The sequence below is a fragment of the Microcebus murinus genome, chromosome 3 (genome assembly GCF_040939455.1).
Source record: "Microcebus murinus isolate Inina chromosome 3, M.murinus_Inina_mat1.0, whole genome shotgun sequence".
Taxonomy (NCBI): domain Eukaryota; kingdom Metazoa; phylum Chordata; class Mammalia; order Primates; family Cheirogaleidae; genus Microcebus; species Microcebus murinus.
The window spans coordinates 34,801,006-34,819,964 of record NC_134106.1 but is presented as its reverse complement, the minus strand read 5'-3'; the positions used below and the strand labels follow the sequence as shown (position 1 = coordinate 34,819,964).

General features: G+C 52.0%; 1 protein-coding gene across 1 annotated transcript; it reads left to right on the top strand.

Annotated features, from left to right (window-relative positions):
* The first annotated feature begins 6,213 nt into the window (after positions 1-6,213).
* On the top strand, positions 6,214-17,424 carry HAAO (3-hydroxyanthranilate 3,4-dioxygenase). Its single transcript, XM_012756563.3, has 10 exons — positions 6,214-6,705; positions 9,671-9,749; positions 10,737-10,820; positions 11,170-11,276; positions 13,652-13,741; positions 14,028-14,071; positions 14,355-14,500; positions 16,550-16,618; positions 16,799-16,881; positions 16,981-17,424. The coding sequence occupies exons 1-10, from the start codon at positions 6,626-6,628 to the stop codon at positions 17,057-17,059; spliced, it is 861 nt and encodes a 286-aa protein (XP_012612017.1). The 5' UTR covers positions 6,214-6,625; the 3' UTR covers positions 17,060-17,424.
* Positions 17,425-18,959: the final 1,535 nt, after the last annotated feature.

Sequence of the window (18,959 nt, the reverse complement as noted above, 5' to 3'; positions counted from 1 at the left end):
AATGAATCTAGGAAAAAATAATGGGATATAAGAAGTGATAAGTTAGCTAATACATTAGAAACCCATATCTACATCTAATATTTTTGTATAAAAATTTTAAATACTAATCTACATGTTACAGTGTGGAAGTTGCCACTAGGGAATTCCAGAAGGAAGTTAAAGTTTCCTCAGACTCTCTTGTTCTTGCCTTGTTCAGGGGTGTGTGTAAATGCTGATTAGCAATATATATTAGAAATCTACATGTTGAAATATATGCATTTATTTAAAGAATAACCACTTGACATCTAGGAATAGAAAGTAAAAGTGAAATGCCTCTCACAAAAATCAACTCACGCTGGGTAACCAACTTAAACCTAAGGTATGAAACTATTAGAATTCTAGAGGAAAATTCTAGAGGAAACTCTTCTAGACATCGGCCTAGGCAAAGAGTTTATGAAGAAGTCCCCAAAGGCAATCAAAGCAGCAACAAAAATAAATAAATGGGGCATGATCGAACTGAAAAGCTTCTGCACAGCCAAAGAAACAGTCATGAAAGTAAACAGACAATCTACAGAATGGGAGAAAATTTTTGCATCCTACCCATCTGATAAGGGGCTGATAACTAGAATATACTTAGAACTCATGAAAATCAGCAAGAAAAAAATCAAATAACCCTATTAAAAGTGGGCAAAGGACTTGAACAGAAACTTTTCTAAAGAAGACAGAAGAATGGCCAACAAACATATGAAAAAATGCTCAACATCTCTAATCATCAGGGAAATGCAAATCAAAACCACAATGAGATATCACTTAACTCCAGTGAGAATGGCCTTTATCAAAAAGTCTCCAAACAATAAATGCTGGTGTGGATGCGGAGAGAGAGGAACACTCCTACACTGCTGGTGGGACTGCAAACTAGTTCAACCTCTGTGGAAAGCAATATGGAGATACCTTAAAGCGATACAAGTGGATCTACCATTGGATCCAGCAATCCCATTACTGGGCATCTACCCAAAAGATCCAATGACACTCTACAAAAAAGACACCTGCACTCGAATGTTTATAGCAGCACAATTCATAATTGCAAGGCTGTGGAAACAGCCCAAGTGCCCATCAATCCAAGAATGGATTAATAAAATGTGGTATATGTATACCATGGAGTACTATTCAGCTCTAAGAAACAATGGTGATATAGCACACCTTATATTTTCCTGGTTAGAGCTGGATCCCATACGACTAAGTGAAGTATCCCAAGAATGGAAAAACAAGCACCACATATACTCACCAGCAAACTGGTATTAGCTGAGCAGCACCTAAGTGGACACATAGGTACTACAGTAATAGGGTATTGGGCAGGTGGGAGGGGGGAGGGGGGCGGGTATGTACATACATAATGAGTGAGAAGTGCACCATCTGGGGGATGGTCATGCTGGAAACTCAGACTTGTGGGGGGAGGGGGGAGAAAGGGCATTTATTGAAACCTTAAAATTTGTACCCCTATAATATGCCAAAATAAAAAAAAAAGAAAGAAAGTAAAGGTGAAATGGATCGAAGAAAACCTAATCAAAAGCCAGATGTGGTGGACATTCCCAAGCAGTATTTTTTTTTTTTTTTTTGAGACCAGGTCTTGCTGTATCACTCAGCCTAGAGTGCAGTGGCATCATCATAGCTCACTGCAACGTCAAACTCGTGGGCTCAAGTGATCCTCCTGCCTCAGCCTCCTGAGTAGCTGGCACTATAGGTACATGCCACCATGCCCAGCTAAGTTTTTCTGTTTTTAGTAACAATCCTCGCGCCTTGGCCTTCCACCAAGCAGTATTTTTCACCTCCTAGTCATGAGCCAGGGTTTTGTTTGAGCTCCTCATCCCTCCCCAACATGGCCACAGACTTTAGGGGAAGCTGATTCTACCTCCAGCTTCAAGTATAGTATAAATCCCAATTTGACTAAGCCAAAGAAAGTATCCCACTCTCTCTGCCCCAGTGATTGGTTCAGGTATGAGCATGTGAGCCTCTTTATGGCCAATAAACACACCTGATTCTCACGTGGGTGTGGCAAAGAAGCTACTGGCTTCTAGCAGAAAGAAGCCAGGGGTGCTGCCAGACATCGTACAATGCACAGGGCAGCCCCCACAGCAAAGAATCACCCAGCCCTGCCAACAGTGCTGATGTTGAGAAACCCTGGTACAGAGAGAGAGCTGTGGGTAATCAACTCTCTTCCTCAGTGGGTGAGGATAAAGAAGCTTCGGCCTCAATGGCCCCTGGTGACCATCCCCTGACCACTCAGGGAACCAGCCTTGGGATGAAGCTGGTGCTGGAGGAGTGGACTGGAGCACTGGAAAGAGCCAGGGTCGGTGATGTCACCGCTGAGTCACAGGCTCCCACTCTGGGTATCCAGCTACGTGAGCCTTTAAACTTCTGTTGGTACGCCACTGTTTAACTGCGGTCTCTGTTATTCACAGCCAGGAACATTGTGATAGATTAGGAAAGAGAAAAGAAGAAGAGAAGAGACAAAGAGAAAGGATGTGTAGTAAACAGAATAATACCCCCTCAATCTATCCCTGCCAAAAATCTCCATGTCCTAATCCCCAGAATCGTGACTATGTTACCTTACATAATAAAGGAGAATACTGCAGATGGGCTTAAACCAAGGAGTCTGACACAAGGGATTATCCTGTGTTATCTGGTGGGTGCAAAGTCGTCACAAGGATTCCCCTAAGGGAAAGAGGGAGGCTGGAGGGTCAGAGAAGAAATGTGACAACAAAAGCAGAGGGTGCAATGAGGTGTCTTAACGTAGAAGGAAGGCACACAAGCCAAGGAATGCAGGCGGCTTCTAGAAGATAGAAAAGGCAAGGCAACAGATTCTTTCCTAGAGCCCCCAGTAATAATGCAGCTCTGAAAATACCTCGATTTTAGCCCATAAGACCCATTCAGACTTCTCACCTCCAGAACTGTAAGATAATAAATTTGTATTATTTTAAGCCACTAAGTTTCTGGTAATTTCTTATAGCAGCCATGGGAAATGAACACAGCATGGTGATTAGAATACCCAAAACAAGATGTCATGAATAAGTACAAATTTATTTAAGTATCAATAATTAAATAAATATGGGAAGGGTTGAATCCACATATTAGATATCATAGGCTACCATATTGGATTTTTTAAAAAAAAACTCTAGCTATATGTCATTCATGAGACATATATCTAAAACAAAATGACACAAAGGTTACGGGAATATATACATCTGGTATCTCAGTTATCTATTACAGTGTAACAAATCGTCCCCAAAATTTAATGACTTAAAGTAACAAGCAGGACCACTGGGCAGGTCTTCCACTTGACCTGACTTCCACTCCCTGGGGGTCACTCACATAGCTGCAGTCGTCCAAGATGGTCTTACACAGCTGGTGCTGGCCATCAGCCAGTCTTTCTCTCCAGGCAGTCTCTTGTCCTCAAGGCCGCTAGCCCAGGCTTCTGCACATGGTGGCAGCAGCGTTCCAGGCGATGAGATCGGCAGCTGCAAGACCTGGCAAGGACTAGACTCAGATGTCCCACATCAGTTTTGCTGCTTTCTGTATTCAGGGCAAGTCACAATGCCAGCCATGATTCAACAGATGGGGAAACAGACTTTATCTCTTAATGGAACAGTGACAAAGTCACACTGCAAGAAATATAGATTGGGGCAGGGAAGGAGTTATTGTGGTATCTTTGTGACCAATTTAACATACCTGGAAAATACTAACACACGAAGCAGGTGTAGCAATGTTAATATGAGACAAAGTTGAGGTCAAGGTGAAAAGAAACTAAGAGGAAAAATTTCTCAGTGGTAAAAGAAACACTACACCAAGAAAATAAATATGAGTATGTTTTCACCTAACAACATAGATTCAAAATATGTAAAACAAAATCTGTTAAAATATAAGGAGAAGTTGACCCAAAATATTATAGCATTAGTCTTTAACATACCTCTCTTAGAAACCAAAATAGTAATCAGTTAAAAAAATAAGGACCAAGACTATTGGAGTAAACAATAGCTTGATCTAATAGAAATATTTAGAACTACATTCTAAGCAGAGAATATACATTCACAAAAAACTGACCATAGGCTAAGCTAAAAAAAAAAACAACACACATCTCCCCACCCCAAAATAATACAACACAGACCATCTTCTCTTGCCACAATGCAATAAAATTGGAAATGAAAAACAAAACAAAATGATAGCCAAACAGAAAACAAACCAACATGTTTCTAGAAAAATTTAAACAGACTTGTAAATAACTCAAGTTAAAGAGTTAGCAGGGCCAAAACCTAGATTTCCAAATAACTAGTACAGTTCATGATCTGGCCCTGTTATTCATATAAAGGTATTTGTTTTTAAATATCTGCTGAATTATATGAAAGGGTGGGAAAGTGAGAGGGACAGGGAGACAGAGACAGACAAAGACAGACCAAGGCGGGCTGGGAAAGGGATCTGCTGAAGCAACTAGTTCAGGTACCGCAGAATTAAAGTATTAGATAGATTTCACCAACTGGGTTCAGCAAAGCCTAGAAGCATCGATGGGTCTCAGTGACCTGGAGGTGCCAACACCATCCAGGGGAGGCCAGAGCAAGACAGCAGCAAGCAGGACAGGCTTTGATGAGCCCAGGCGGTAGGGTATATGCAGTTTGCATCTGATTCTGTGATGGAAATGAGCTACTTTGTGCACAGGACAAAGGTGGCTCCTGAGGGTAAACTCCAGAAACTAGAAGGGGCCCAAGGGGCCCTATCCAGAAGGATTCCAAATGGCTCAGACTCAACAATGCCAGAACACTCAGATAAAATGGGAACTGTTCATTTTCTGAACATTGGAGCTAAATGGTGTCCAACACCCAAGCTAGTCTTGCCAACTGAGTAGACGAGATGTGGTATTTTATCTACATAGCACAAATCAGAGGGCATATTTGATAGTGCTTATACAGCAGTAGTTTAGCCTATGTATAGGTTTAATCTGGATAATTCAGACCCTAAAAATTCTACTTGTGGCCTCAATTATTCATGTTATTTGACTACATCAATTCAAATACACGGTAACTATCATTTTTCCTTTGTACTATGTAACCAAACATCTGTTGGGCTGGAATCACTTTTTTTTCCCTTTTGAGTGTGAATTCATTCATGCCTTCATCCACCCACCCATCCATCCCTCCATTTCACAAACATCCCAAGCAAACCTAACACATCATAGATCCTTGGTGTTTCATGTGTCATTGTGTACGTCTGCTCTGATCACTCGTCGCTGAGAAAAATAAAGAAGGTGATGTGAGTTATTTAGGTGCTAAGCAATATTTTAGGGAGAAATGCTCAGTTAAAATGTTGTAAATAAATAAATACAAAGAAAAAGGAGAGAGAAGAAGAAGAAAACAGGTGCGGGGGCAGGGGGCAGAAACAGGAGGATCCCAGCTGAGCTGGGTGGGAATCCTGTCTGGCATCTGTCTGGGTTTTGACTTTGACTTGCACCAGGGGAGTCTGAAATGCTGAGAAAAACAGCCCAGCCAGGTAGCAGGGAGGGAAGGGAAGAGTTGGAGGAGGTTAGACTTTCTTAAACTCTCTAGCCTGGATTCTGGTGTCAGAGGCCGGAGCCATTTGCCTTCTTGCCCCCACTCCACCTTCCTCCACTTTTACTAAGAATTCTGAGTCCTGAAGAAAGAGGAAGTGTCAGATTGCCTCCCCTCCTCCACGGCACGCGGGCTCCTCCCACTTCAAACAGCCTCCACCTCCTGGGCCTGGGGGCTAACCGCGCCAGGGCCCGGTAGGCGGGGCTGTAACCATTGAACACTGGTTTGTCTGCCCCCCTCCTCCGAGATGGATGAGAGGGGGACACTGAGGGCCGTTGTCTGCATCTGTAAAATGCCTCCTATAGTAGTATGCTGAGTAGATTCCTAAGACGCGCGAAGAGCTCAAAACAGTGCCAGACACCTCGTCAGTGTCCACTGCGACCTGGTGCTGAGGACAGTGTCTCCCTCGGGAGGAGCCCTCCGTCCGGTTCCCCGCGGTGGGGGTGGGGTGGGGGCTCCCGCAGCGCTGTATTTACAGCTGCTTCCCCCTCCCGTCGTCAGTCGCACTCCGTGCCTCTGGGGACTCTGCCCTGACCTCTGTCCTCGTGAAAGCAGAGGGGACGGACGCTAATCAGGGCCTGTGGCGGCCGCTGGACATCTTTTCGTTCAGTGCGCACGGCAGCCCGGAGTGGCTGTGCTGTCATCCCCATTTTCCAGATAGGAAAACTGAGGCTTAAATCCAGTGCCAGCACCATATATTCTGGCGCTCGCGTATTTTGGCGGTGCCTCCCTGGGTTCCCCTGGGGGCAAGTGAGCTGGATCCCGTGTCCCGCCCCCACCTGCGGCGCGGGTGAGCGGGGCGGGCTGGCCCTGGCCGAGGGGCGCGAGGGCGAGGGCGCGGGGCGGCGCGCTCAAGCCAGAGTCGGCTGGAGGCGGAACCGCGGGGCCCCGCGCCAGCCACCGCGGGGTCGTGTGGGATTGCTCCAACTTTTGAAACCAGGGCTGCGGATTAACCAGGCGGCCTGGAAGCGGCGGGGCGGAGCCCGGCTCTCCCACCTCCCGGCCGGCCGGAGGACAGCGACTAGAAGGCAGAAGACGCTTCTCTGGGCGCCATGCAGCGCCCCGTGGCCGTGCGGACGTGGGTGGAGGAGAACCGGGCCTCCTTCCTGCCCCCGGTCTGCAACAAGCTCATGTGAGTCCCGGGCGCCCCGTGCCCTCTGCGCTGTCCTCTCCTCCTCCTCCACCTGCGTCCTTACGCCCCAGCGCCCAGCTCCTTCACCCAGGCCTGCAGGAGGGCGGCCGTGATTCGCGAGGTGTCTTCAGGGGATGGCCAGGACAGGCTGTTCCGGTTCCAGCGGCCTGGGTCTGTTCCCCTTTCTGGTGACTCTAGAGACTGTGCCTTCTGAGGAAGGCTGAAGTGGAGCCGAGGCTGTGGGAGATATGAGATGGCAGGACGCGCCCCTCCATTCAGGGCCCAGAAACTTCTCTCCAACTCCCAGTGACTCCGTGCACTTTGGGAACACGCAGAAATTTGGGGAGGGTGGTTTTGAATGCCCCAGAATTGCAATAGAACCTAGGTCTGGGGCCATTCAAATCATGCACCCCGACCCTGTCCAGGAAGCTGCAGGCAAAGGTGAAGTCAGAGACCAGCTTCTTTGGGAGGATCTTGATTTGTTGCTCTTCTGGGGACCCCTCTTTATGGGCACGCAGCACGGGCACCCACACCCAGCCCTCCCTAGGCCACCTCTCCCCATAGCATCCAACAGGGTTGGCCTGTCCAGTTGCCATCTTTCTTGAGCAGACCCTCAGGCCTTCTTCCTGTATGGCCCCTTCACCTCCCTCCCCTTCCCACAACTCCATGGCTGGGCCTCATGTGGTCCCCAGATCCAGGTTCACATTCCTCATGTTTCCTGTGTCCACAGGACATCATCTCCAGGGGGATGGCACCTCAAACCAGACAGCTACAATCACTAACACTTTCTCAGGCCCAGACTGCACCAAGTGTTTTTGCATTGCCACCTGCAATTCTCGCAGTAGCCCCATGCAGCGGGACGTTACCATAGTCAGCAACTTTCCCCGTGTCACTGAGCTAGTGCTGGACAGGCTCCAGACTCAAGCCCCTGAAACCGTTTGACTCCGAAGTCCACACTTGCTCTTGGGCACTGTGCAATACCGCCATGGCTAACAGTCAGCATGACCCGAGATCTCTTCTACCGCTGCTGTCGCCTCCAACTCAAAGCTTTACCATCTTTTGCCTCCTTTCTCCTTTTTGCCCCTGTCTACAGTCTCATTCTCACTCCACCAATTTCTGCCCCTGATGGTGTCTCACATCCATCTGCTCCTTTCTAGCCCACGGCCACTGCTCTGGTTCCACCTTCGTCACCTCCAGCCGGGACAATACTGGCTGCCCTGCCTCCAGACCTGCCATCCAGCCCTCCATAAGCACAGGCCCTCCCTTCATTCATTCAACAGATGTTCACTGAGCACCTTCTACATGCCAGGCTGTTCCAGACACAGGGTGGAAACAAACGAACTGTAAACAAACGAACAAAAGCCCCTTCCCTTGTGTAGCTGACATTCTGGTGGAAGGAGGCAGCCAATAAATACCAACAAACAAGGAGTGGAGGCCAAGGCGGGCAGACGGGCAGACCTCAGGGCAGAGAAAGGACTCTGGCTTTGTGCCCAGTATCTGTTTGCTAGGGCTCTGCAGGGGACTCTGCCCCAGCCCTATCCCCCAGCTCCTGGTGGTTTGCTGGCGTCACTGGTGTTCCATGGCTTCTCCTGATCATGCCAATCTCCACTCTCAAGGCCTTGTCCCTGGGCATGTGTCTGGGTCCACATTCCCCCTTCATAGAAGAACACCAGGCACAGTGGATTAGGGGCCCACTCTACTCCAGGATAACCTCATTCTCACTCAGCTAATCACAGCCCAAGGCCCCTGTTTCCAAGTCAAGTCACATTCCACAGTACCGGGAGTTACAACTTCAACATATGAATTTGGGAAGGGGGGACACAGTTCAGCCCGTAACCCTCCCTCCCCCCAGTGAGATGAGAAGCTGCTGGTCTTGGGCAGAGGAGTGACATCTGGCTTATGCATTCTGACTAGTTACTTGAAATAGTTCTTGAGAGAACTTGTTCCAGAGTTTTCCATATGTACCTGAATTATATCTCAGTGAAGTTGATTTTAAAAAGACTTTCGAGGCTCCTTGGCACCCCTCAGCCCAAGACCAAACTCCTTGGTGGTCCCACTCCTAATCCAGCCTTCTCACCATCACTCCCCAAGACCACCGCACACCACCAGAACCCCCCATGCATCCAGTCTGCACCCCGCCTCTCTGGCCAAGTACCTCACAGCTTTTCCCCACTCCCGGAAGCGCCGTGCCACTCTGACTCATTCCAGCTCGTAAGCCGGCGTGATGTGTGTGCCTGTGATTCCAGCTACTCAGGAGGCCAAGGTGGGAGGCTCACTTGAGCCCAGGAGTTCTGGGCCAACCTGGGCAATGTAAGGAGACCTTCATCTCTACAAAATTAAAAAATAAACAAGTGTTTAAGGTCAGAACTGCCCCATGACACCCTCCTCCTGCCCTGTAATCTCATCCGTCTTTCCTAACATTGGGGCATGACAGATGCTATTTCTCACTTATGCCCAGAAGGGAAAAAAAAGGAAAAAGATTGTGTCTTCCCTCCTGTCCCCATGCCCCCACTGTGGGCTGAAAAACAGCCCACAGGAGAGGACACTCAGCAAGGACTTACCAATCCAGGTTTGGGGGCTCAGCCCCCCCCCCCCCCCCGCCATCCCACACCGTCACCATCGTCGTGGATACAGGCAGCCTCTACGCTGCCGTGGCCCGTGTGTACAAACCATCTAGCCCCAGCCCCAGCCCCTCCTGTAATGAGAGACTAGGGAGGCTGGTTGTTGACTCAGAGGATGTGGGGGACACACAAAGAGGGACCCCCCCCCACACACACACACACACAATCCCAGACACAGAGACACTTAGATGCACCTGGGCGTGTGCTGGGTGAGAGTAGGGGAAACAGGGACAGCGATACAGACACAGCCCTGCTCCTTCTCCCACGTGTACTCAACTCCCCTCAGCCCCTCTCCTCTCCCTCCCCAGACATAGCTCAGGACTTCTCCCCCTCGTCCATTACAGGCACCAGGAGCAGCTCAAAGTCATGTTCGTCGGGGGCCCCAACACCAGGAAGGACTACCACATCGAGGAGGGTGAAGAGGTGGGCTTGCAGACTGGCCCGAGGGAGGGGCACTTCTCGCACAGGGGCCAGAGATTATGGACTGGGGAGGGGTGGACACAGGGTGGGTGGAGGGGGCACAGCTGAAATCACAGCGCAGCGCTGCTGCCTCAGCGTTGGTGCATGCGCAGTGACACCTTAGAGCCTCCTGGAAGGAGCCTGGGCCAGCAACCCTGCTGGGCAGAGCCCCAGGAAATAGCCCAGCCCCTGTGGGTGAGAGAGGCTCTAGTTGGAGTCCCCCCTTCCTGCAGATACAGGGGCTGTCCTTGCTCTGGTCCCTCCCCTAAACCTGACATACATGAGTCTCCAAAATGAGACTCAAGTATTGAGGGGGACCTGGGCACTCCTCCTGGTCCCGGGAGCCAGGTTCTCTGGGCAGTTTCTCCTCCTGTTTTCCAGGATCTGGAAAAGTGGGGTGGGGTGGGCTGGGCTGGTGGGGGCAGGAGGAAGGGGAGAGGGGTAAGCAGGGGGCAAGCAAGTGGCTGAGGGGTGAGCTTGGGTGAGGGCCTGGGGCCGAGGGAGGGGTGGGGTTGGCCCCTCCTTGACACACAAGTTGCTAGGGGCTATGGGGAGAGGCGGGTGGAGCTGGGATTTGCACTAAGTACCCTTTTGTACCTTTAGTTTTAAACTGTGTTTCTCTACTACCCACCCAAAATAAATGAACAAAAGTAAAATTAAAAGAGAAAAGTGGTCCCCTAAGGAGAGACAGAGACAGACTCTCTGGTGGAAAAGGATCAGTAGATGGACCCCTATCACCTTGGGGGGCTTCTGGTTCTGGGGGTTCAAGGTCCAGCTGGATCAGCAGCCTCCATCCCCAGGGCCTCAGGACAGGGGTGGCAGAGCTTCTCATAAACTCCGAGGCCTTTAGGAAGTTTCTGCGGTTTCCTGGGTAGAACTCAGGGCCTGGGCAGTGGCCAAGGACCTGGAGGAGGGAGCAGGAAGAGTCTGAGCCTCTTCACTGTCCTACAGGTGTTTTACCAGCTGGAGGGGGACATGGTTCTCCGCGTCCTGGAGCGAGGGAACCACCGGGATGTGGTCATTCGGCAGGGAGAGGTGAGGCTGGGCCCCAGGGGTGTGGGCAGATGAAAGGCTGCCACAGCTGGAACCTACCCTGTGCACTGGGGCTGGCCCTGGCTGAGGTCTTGTCCTCCCTGCCTTTTCCTGCCATCCTGCCCGCCCGACATGCACCTGCTCCATCCTCGGGCACTTCCTCCTCCAGGCTTCCCCATCCTCGGCACAGCCCGACACCCCTGTGGTTCCCTGGCGTGGAGCTGGGCAAAGAGGAGGGCCCAGGGTGGACAAGCAGGGCCCCAGGGGTCTTCGGGGGTGCACAGGAGGCTGGGCGCTGAGGTCTTCGGGAGGGGTCGCAGCCCTGCCAGGCCCCTTGTCTCCACCACTGCAGATATTCCTCCTGCCTGCCCGGGTGCCCCACTCACCACAGAGGTTTGCCAGCACCGTGGGGCTGGTGATTGAGCGGAGGCGGCTGCAAACGGAGTTAGATGGGCTCAGGTAAATGCGCCCTGCAGCAGGGGGTGCAGCTCAGAACTGCAGCAGAGAGGACGCTAGAGAGGGCCACAGAGAGGGCGGGAGGGAGGCAATGGAGATCCTGTATTTGCTGGCTGATGGGGAGGGGCAGGGTGCAGGGGGTTCTGTTCTCTGGGACCCCCTGGGAGCCCACTCAGCCTGATGACCTGGCTGGAATCACCTGTGCTCTCTGCCCGAGGTCTGCTGGAACAGGTGGGACGTGGCAAGTAAGGCGGAGGGGCGCCAAAGTCGGATCCACCTTCCCCGGTCCAAGTGGAACACTGCTGCTCTCCCCGGCTTAGCGTCTCCGCCCGTGCCTCCCTCTGCTTCTCAGCCCCAGCTCATTCCCCGGCAGGCACTAACCTCAGAAAGCAGTGGCTCTGTGCCAGGCACTCGGCTACGGGCTTTGTGTGTATTTATCCACTTAATCCTCCCAGCTACCCTATGGGGTAGGTACTGTTACCATCGGTGCTTTACAGATGAAGAAACCGGGCACAGGGAAGTTAAATTTGCTAGAGCTGAACTTGCTAGGTCTGACATGGTAGAGAAATATGGAATTAGGGCCAGGACGGCATATACTTAGAGAGGCGTGAGACTCAACACTAAGGAGGGGAAGAACACAGGCCCAGCCGTAGACACTGATCCTATAGCTGTGGTCCCATTTGGTCCTGGTAAGTCACATGATTATCATTCTCTGAAAGCAGGAAGCAGCCTATAGCCCAGAGGAACAGAGATTTTTTTTCCAAAAGCTAAACTGCTTTTTGTATTTCTTAACTAAGAATATTTAAGTTTCCCATGAAGTTACTGGGATCAGGATACTTGGGCCCACATCTTTTGTTATAATACTTATTTTAAAAACGCCTCCTTTTTTCTAATTACCAAAGTCATACACGTCCACTCTCAAAATCTGGAAAAGTAGAGGAATGCAAAGTGAACTAAGTTAAAATTACTTGTCACTAAAAAGGTAAATTTTATGGTATGTGAATTATATCTCAAGAAAAGAAAATAATAAAAAAAGGGAAAACAAATATAGTATTTGTCTTGCCACCAATTAAACCTAACAAAGCACCTAAACTTCCATCTTGTCTTTTTTCTGTGTATACTCATACCTTACAGCATTGAGTCGTACTGAATGCATAGGCTTGAATTTTACTTCTTTTACTTAAATTCATGAGTACTTTTCATACTATTTAATCTTTTCAAAAAACACAATGGCTGCCTAACAGTCTACTGCATAATAGTCTGTTGTAGGGACAGATACCTGGCTTTAAATTCTAAAAGAAATTTCTCGCAAGGGGCATTATATAGGGAGTCTTTGATGGAGAGGACGGCGTCCTCAATAACATTTCACAGCAAATTCAATAACGGATTTCATCTGGCTGCTTTTGACCTTTAATAAAAGCCAGGGACTCAACATTAAAATACCACTCTGAAGGCAGTTCCCGGAGGGCCTTGCAGTCCAGTTATGAGGGTTTCTGGTGGCCGGCTGCATCCCGGGCTGGAATTCAGGCTGCCAGGTGGGCGGGTGCACTGTGTTTGCAAGCCTTCTCCCGTTAGCAGGACCGCTTCTCTTTTTCAGTAGGAGTTAAAGAGCAGACAGAGCTAGCCTGGGCCTGGAATTAGGCATTCAGTTAACAGATGTTCCTGGCACCTGCCGTGTGCCTGCACCCGCAGGGACCTGGGGCACAGCCCAGCCTGCCAGGTGCTTCTCAGGCCTGGGGAGGAACTCGCTGAGCCACGCTAGGAGCAGGGGTGGGCTTCAGGGGGTCTACTGAAGGCTATGTGTCTGTGCACGTGGGCCTGCCCCTAGAAGAGAGGTCCAATGCTTGGCTTCATTTCTCAAAAGCAGTCATGGCCCTAAAAGGAGAAGAACCCTTCATCTGAGGGACGTCTTCCACATGTTCGCTTCTAAGTTTCTGTGTACTCTGGCCTAGAGCACCACTGCCTGGGAGAGCATCCAGCCACTGGCCCTGGTTTCAGGCTGAGCCTCAGCTTTCTCTTTGAGAAAAACAAAGACGCTGGGATTAGATGCTCTCTAAGCTTCTCGAGTCTGGCCTGCTTCTGCCATTTACAGGCTGTGTAATCCCTGACAAGTTGCCCAGCTTCTCTGAGCTCAGCGTTCTATCTGCTTTGTAAATGGCTTAGTTTTGGGAGCCAGGAAGAGCCATGCGAAGGTTGTAGGTAATAGCCCTCCCACTTTGGGGGCTCCCATGTGCTTCTGGAAGAGCCAGGTACAAATGATCAGGCACTGACCACTGGGCTGTGCTAACGGGTGAAGCAGGCAGCCCAGCTCGGCAAGAGTGAGCTTGCCCTGAAGCCACCGGATGGGGAACCGAGTTGCTTGTCCTCTGCTCTGGCAGGTACTACATGGGGGATACCACGGATGTCCTGTTTGAGAAGTGGTTCTACTGCACGGACCTCGGCACGCAGTTGGCCCCCATCATCCAGGAGTGAGCCCCAGCCCAGCCCCTGCCCTGCTGTCCTGGGACTCCACATCAGCACCTGCTGGCCTGGGAGAAAGTGCCCCCCCCCCACCCAGTGCTGCAGGGCCAGGACTGGAGAGCCCACCTTGGGGGGTAGGGGGGTGGGGGGAGCTGTGAGGATAAGGACAGCAGATGTGCAAGTTGTATGAGGGCCCCGAGAGTGTGCGTGTGGTGTGTGTGTACACGTGTGTGTCTCACTGCCCACTCAGGCGGGAATGCTCACCACTCCTCTCCTCCCTTCTTGTCCCTGCAGGTTCTTCAACTCTGAGCAGTGTAGAACAGGAAAGCCCATCCCTGGTGAGGCCCCTAGGAAGCACCTCTCTCCCTTCCTCCTTTCCCAGAGTAGGATGGGTCTTGGCCCAGGGTAGCAGGGAGTCTGCTTTTGAATACTCTGCCCAGTACTCAGGATACTGAGAAGACAACACCACATTGTACCCCCACATGGCCGCTTGGTCACTGGGCTGGGTCCAGAGCCTATTCCAGCAATTGAGAGCTGGGGCCCCTGGGAACTGGGCCCACTGGGGCTGGGTGGGCTGGGACCAAAGGTCACTGACCATAGCCATGCTGCGTGCCGGTACAGACCAGCTGCTCAAGGAGCCACCATTCCCTCTGAGCACACGATCCATCATGGAGCCCATGTCCTTGGAGGCCTGGCTGGATGGTCACCGCAGGGAGCTGCAGGCGGGCACTCCCCTCAGCCTGTTTGGGGACACCTATGAGACCAAGGTAATGCAGCCCTGGGCCATGCAGGGCATCCACCCAGCAGGCCCGGGAAATGGACACACGTGCACACATGAAGATAGGCCTTCCTGTTCCCTCCCTGACTCAGAGAATGATGGCTTTGCTCTGAGTGGAGGTCCATGGAGGTTACTTGGTCCCAAGCAATCTTCCTTTGCTTTCAGAGTGGGAGGTTGCCCCACCTACTGACAGCTTCCTGAGGGTCTGTAGTTTCTCCCTGCTAGGAATTCCTGGGCCTCTGGCCAGTCACAGCCTTAGAAGCCAGGAAGGGAGAGAGTTGTTTGGGATTGAAGTTTGGGTGGAGAGGTGCAGAACGATCCAAACAGTGCTTTTTTCATTCAACATTGATAAAGTGCCTGTTATGTTTCAGGCTTTGGTGGGAGAGTAGGTAAAATGTATGTATGACCTGTTCAATTGTTAATCAACAATTGCCACAATTGTGTGATATATTATTTGACAGAGAAGCTTGGCCGGGTGCAGTCGCTCATGCCTGTAATCGTAGCACTCTGGAAGGCTGAGGTGGACAGATCGTTTGAGCTCAGGAGTTTGAGACTAACCTGAGCAAGAGCAAGACTCCATCTCTACTAAAAATAGAAAGAAATTAGCTGGACAATCAAAAATATATAGAAAAAACTAGCTGGGCATGGTGGCACATGCCTGTAGTCCCAGCTACTCGGGAGACTGAAGGGAGGAGGATTGCTTGAGCCCAGGAGTTTGAGGTTGCTGTGAGCTAGGCTGATGCCACAGCACTCTAGCCCGGGCAACAGAACGAGATTCTGTCTCAAAAAGAAAAAAAGAAAGATAGATAGAGATAGAGATAGATATCTATCTCTATAGATAGAGAAGCTACAGGAAGCTCTAGGAGGATATAGGAGGAACTCAGGCTGCAAGGGAAGTCAAGGAACAGCTTCCTGGAGAAGGTGATGTGCAAGTTGCATTTTAAAGCTAATGTAGGAGTTTGCAAAAGAAAGAAAGGGAGGTGGCGAGAGCATTCCAGGTGAGGGAGAAGCATGAGCAAAGGCGTGGAGGCTCGAAACTGCTGGGCACTGAGAGCAGCTGGGGTTGGCGAGAGCTAGCGCAGGTGTGGCTGCAGAGCAGCAGGGCCAGGCCCTGGTGGGTCTGCTGGGCTGGCCAAAGTGGGAGGACCTGTCCCACCTGTCCCACCCACAACAGGGCTCCACCTAGGTGTTGAAGCATTCGAGTGACGAGGCCGGAGTGGTGTTTGAGAAAGCTCACTCTGTACCGAGTGTGGGGGCAGGAGGAGCAGGGCGAGGGGGGAGGAAGCTAGTGTTCACTTGTCTTCCCAGTCTGCCACTGGCACAGCTGGTGCAGTCTGAATTAGTCACCCGTGGAGGGATGCTCATGATACAGGCCTCCCTTAGGGGTCTGCCCTGCTGCCCTTGGGTACCAGAGATGCCCTGACTTACCCAGGACTAGGAGAGTTGGTGCACCATGAAGCCCCTCCCATGCCAACACCCAGTGTCACTCAGACTGAGCTGCCTTCACGGCCCTGCATCCCGCCCCTTCATACTCCTCCTACCTGCTTCAGTCTACACCCAGGAGCATCCACTGAGCCCCACTCTGGGCCACAGGAGCACGGCCACACAGCAGCTGAAGGCTTCCGGCTGAGGCATGTCAGAGGAGCCTCAGCCTTGCTCTCCTTGTCCCTCCTCCTCCTGAGGCCAGACTTGTCACAGCTCACAGAGAAGAGGAGGCAGGCACCTTGGCAAGCTGTGTCCCTAGTGTGCTTTGCTGGGCATGGCTTCACACAAGCACATGTCCGAAGGACAAAAGGAGCACATGCATGTGAAATCCAGGCGTGAGCCATCCCGAGTAACAGGTGGCCAGCACCTGTCACATGGCCTGAGGCCCAGGTGGCCTTCCTCTCCACACCCTTGTCTCTGCTTGGCACATGGTGATGGGCTGTTACGAGCCCTGCCCCTGCCCCATGCAGGCCTGTCATCTGGGGGCTAGGTTCAAGACTGTCTCCCATGTGGGGCAAGAAGCACCAGAAATTTCCATGTCACCTCCCACCAGGTGATTGCCCATGGACAAGGCAGCAGCAAAGTGTCGAGACAGGATGTGGACGTGTGGCTGTGGCAGCTGGCAAGTGGGGCTCCTGGGTCAGGGTGGTACAACCTCCAAGGAGATCAGACTGCTCCTGGGCCTCGGGCTCCCATGGCTGGACCTGCTCTCAGGGCCTCCTTCCAAGGCAGGCTTGGGGACTTTCAGACAGGTGTTGAGGCCCAACGGCCTACATTTGAACCTCCCCTTCCTCTTTCCCAGGAGGGCTCCTCGGTGGTGACGATGGAGGGACGGCGCCTGAGCCTGAACCCTGATGACAGCCTCCTGGTGCCAGCTGGGACCTCGTGAGTACACGGGGAGGACTTTCCTCAACGTGGGGCTGCCCTCCTTTCCCTGAGATCCTCAGGCCCTGGTCTGCCCCCTGCTTATCTGTGTCTCCACAGCTATGCCTGGGAGCGAGCACCAGGCTCTGTGGCCCTGTCTGTGACCCAGGACCCCGCCTGCAAGAAGCCCCTGGGGTGACTGTCTTGCTGTGGGCCTAAAGCAGCCGCGGCTGTGCCTGAGCGCCACCCTGAGCACCACACCTGCTGAATCACTCTCCCCGCCCCCGCTGCCTCTCTGTGCTGCTGCTGAGCCCCCCGGGTCCCACACACCAGGCCCTGGACATCACTGTCATCCATCCTCCCACTGTCACCAGCCAGGAAGCCAGGCTCCTGGGGACCAGCGGCTCCCTTCTGCCTACCAGCCTCAGCCCACTGCCCCGCCGGCCCTGCCAGGTGGTCTGCACCCTGCAGCACAGCTGCTGCTCCGTCCCCCTGTCCCCAAAGGCTCAGTGCAGCTCTTGTCTCCATGAAAAGGCCCCCAATAAAGGCTTCCCGCTGAACGAACACCTGTGGGTCTGCACGCACACAAGATGTCATGGATGGCTGACCCTGGGGGTCCCCCTGTGACTGTGTTGTGTGTCTGGGGTGTCGGGCCCAGGTGACCATGGGTCGGTTATTTGGTGTCCTGCCTGTGGACGGGCATCGTCACAGTGTGTGACACGATCCACATGTACTCCCATGTCTGGTCCTAGGAGTGCAGCTGATATCATCTCTGTCTCTCTCTGTTCCCATTTATTTATTTTTTTTACTTAACTTCTAAAAATAGCATCTGTTGAGTTTTCCCTCCAATAACAGAAATGATCTATGCTAACTGTAGAAAACACAGAACTCCCTCACCCAGAGTTAGCGACTGTTAACACTTAAAGACTGCGGCCAGCCTGGGAGCCACAAAGCTGTGCCAGGAGCCTGGCAGCAGGGGAGGAGGTGTCTGGCCTCATGTCCCCTGCCCTCCCCTGTCATGTCCAGAGACTCGGGAGGGACCCCTGGGCCTGCTGCAGGGGTCCAGGAACGCTGGGGGCCCCAGAGGCAGCTGTGAGCAGAGACAAGAACACAGAACCTGCAGTGGGCTTGGCTTCCAGGGACTTCGGTGAGAAGTCAATGACAGTGTGCACATGGGAGGGACTGAAGCTGGATCTAGACAAAACAGGTACCTGCTTGGAGCCCAAGCTTCCTCTAGAAAAGAAAACTTGAACCTGCCTTCCCCAACCCCAGCCTGGCGGCTCACTGCCTTGATACACCCTGCTATGGGCAGAGGAGGACCTGACTTTGCAGAAACGGATGTCAGGACCCTCACCCACCTCTCTACTCCCAAGGGCTTTCCTCTCCTGAAAGCAAAGAAAACACCACCAGCCTCTTCCAGGGGCTTGGCAGAGCTCAGGCTATAGCAATATGTTGCTCTGGGCAGAAGCTGAGAACACAGAATGTTCCAGTAAGTCCCCAGGTCAGAGTATAGGTAGCCACAGGAAGAGTTTACCCTAGTACCAAGGGCAGGCCTAATTCCAGAGAAAAAATAATGAAATTTAGATCTATTTTTCTGAACACCAGCTCTGTGCCAGGGAATCCCCTAGAAGTTTTTATATTAACTATCTCATTTTATTCTCACAACCCTCCAAAAGGTGGTAGCACCTGATTTTACAGATAAGGCTCAGAGAGGTTTTGAAGTCTGCATTCAAAGCTCAGGCTGGGTACTGCCACCCTGCTTCTCTGTGGTCTCAGCCTGTCTGCCCTCAGCCTTGGCCAGACAGGAGCCCAGGGCAGGGAAGAGGGGCCAGTGGCCATAGGTACCCCAAACCCAGAGGCCTAGGCAGAGTTGGCAGCACACAGCAGACTGCTCACCCCAGCCAGCTGCAGGGGTGGGGGGAGCCAGGAGCCACATTGTCCCTCGCCTGAGGACCTCCCCTCCACCCATGGGACCAGCCCTGCAGGCTCAGGAGAGCATCTCACAGTGGGACATCAGGACTTGCACCTTGTCCAGAGCCCCAGCCTCCCGCTCCCCACTCTGCAGAGGATGCTGCGGGGGCTGGGGGAGTGGGGAAGAC

Excerpts from the sequence above, each read along its gene's own strand:
- HAAO (XM_012756563.3), top strand. The coding sequence starts at position 6,626 with ATGCAGCGCCCCGTGGCCGTGCGGACGTGGGTGGAGGAGAACCGGGCC. Across the intron at positions 9,750-10,736 it reads ACATCGAGGAGGGTGAAGAG|GTGTTTTACCAGCTGGAGGG; the intron begins GTGGGCTTGCAG and ends ACTGTCCTACAG. Across the intron at positions 14,072-14,354 it reads AACAGGAAAGCCCATCCCTG|ACCAGCTGCTCAAGGAGCCA; the intron begins GTGAGGCCCCTA and ends GTGCCGGTACAG.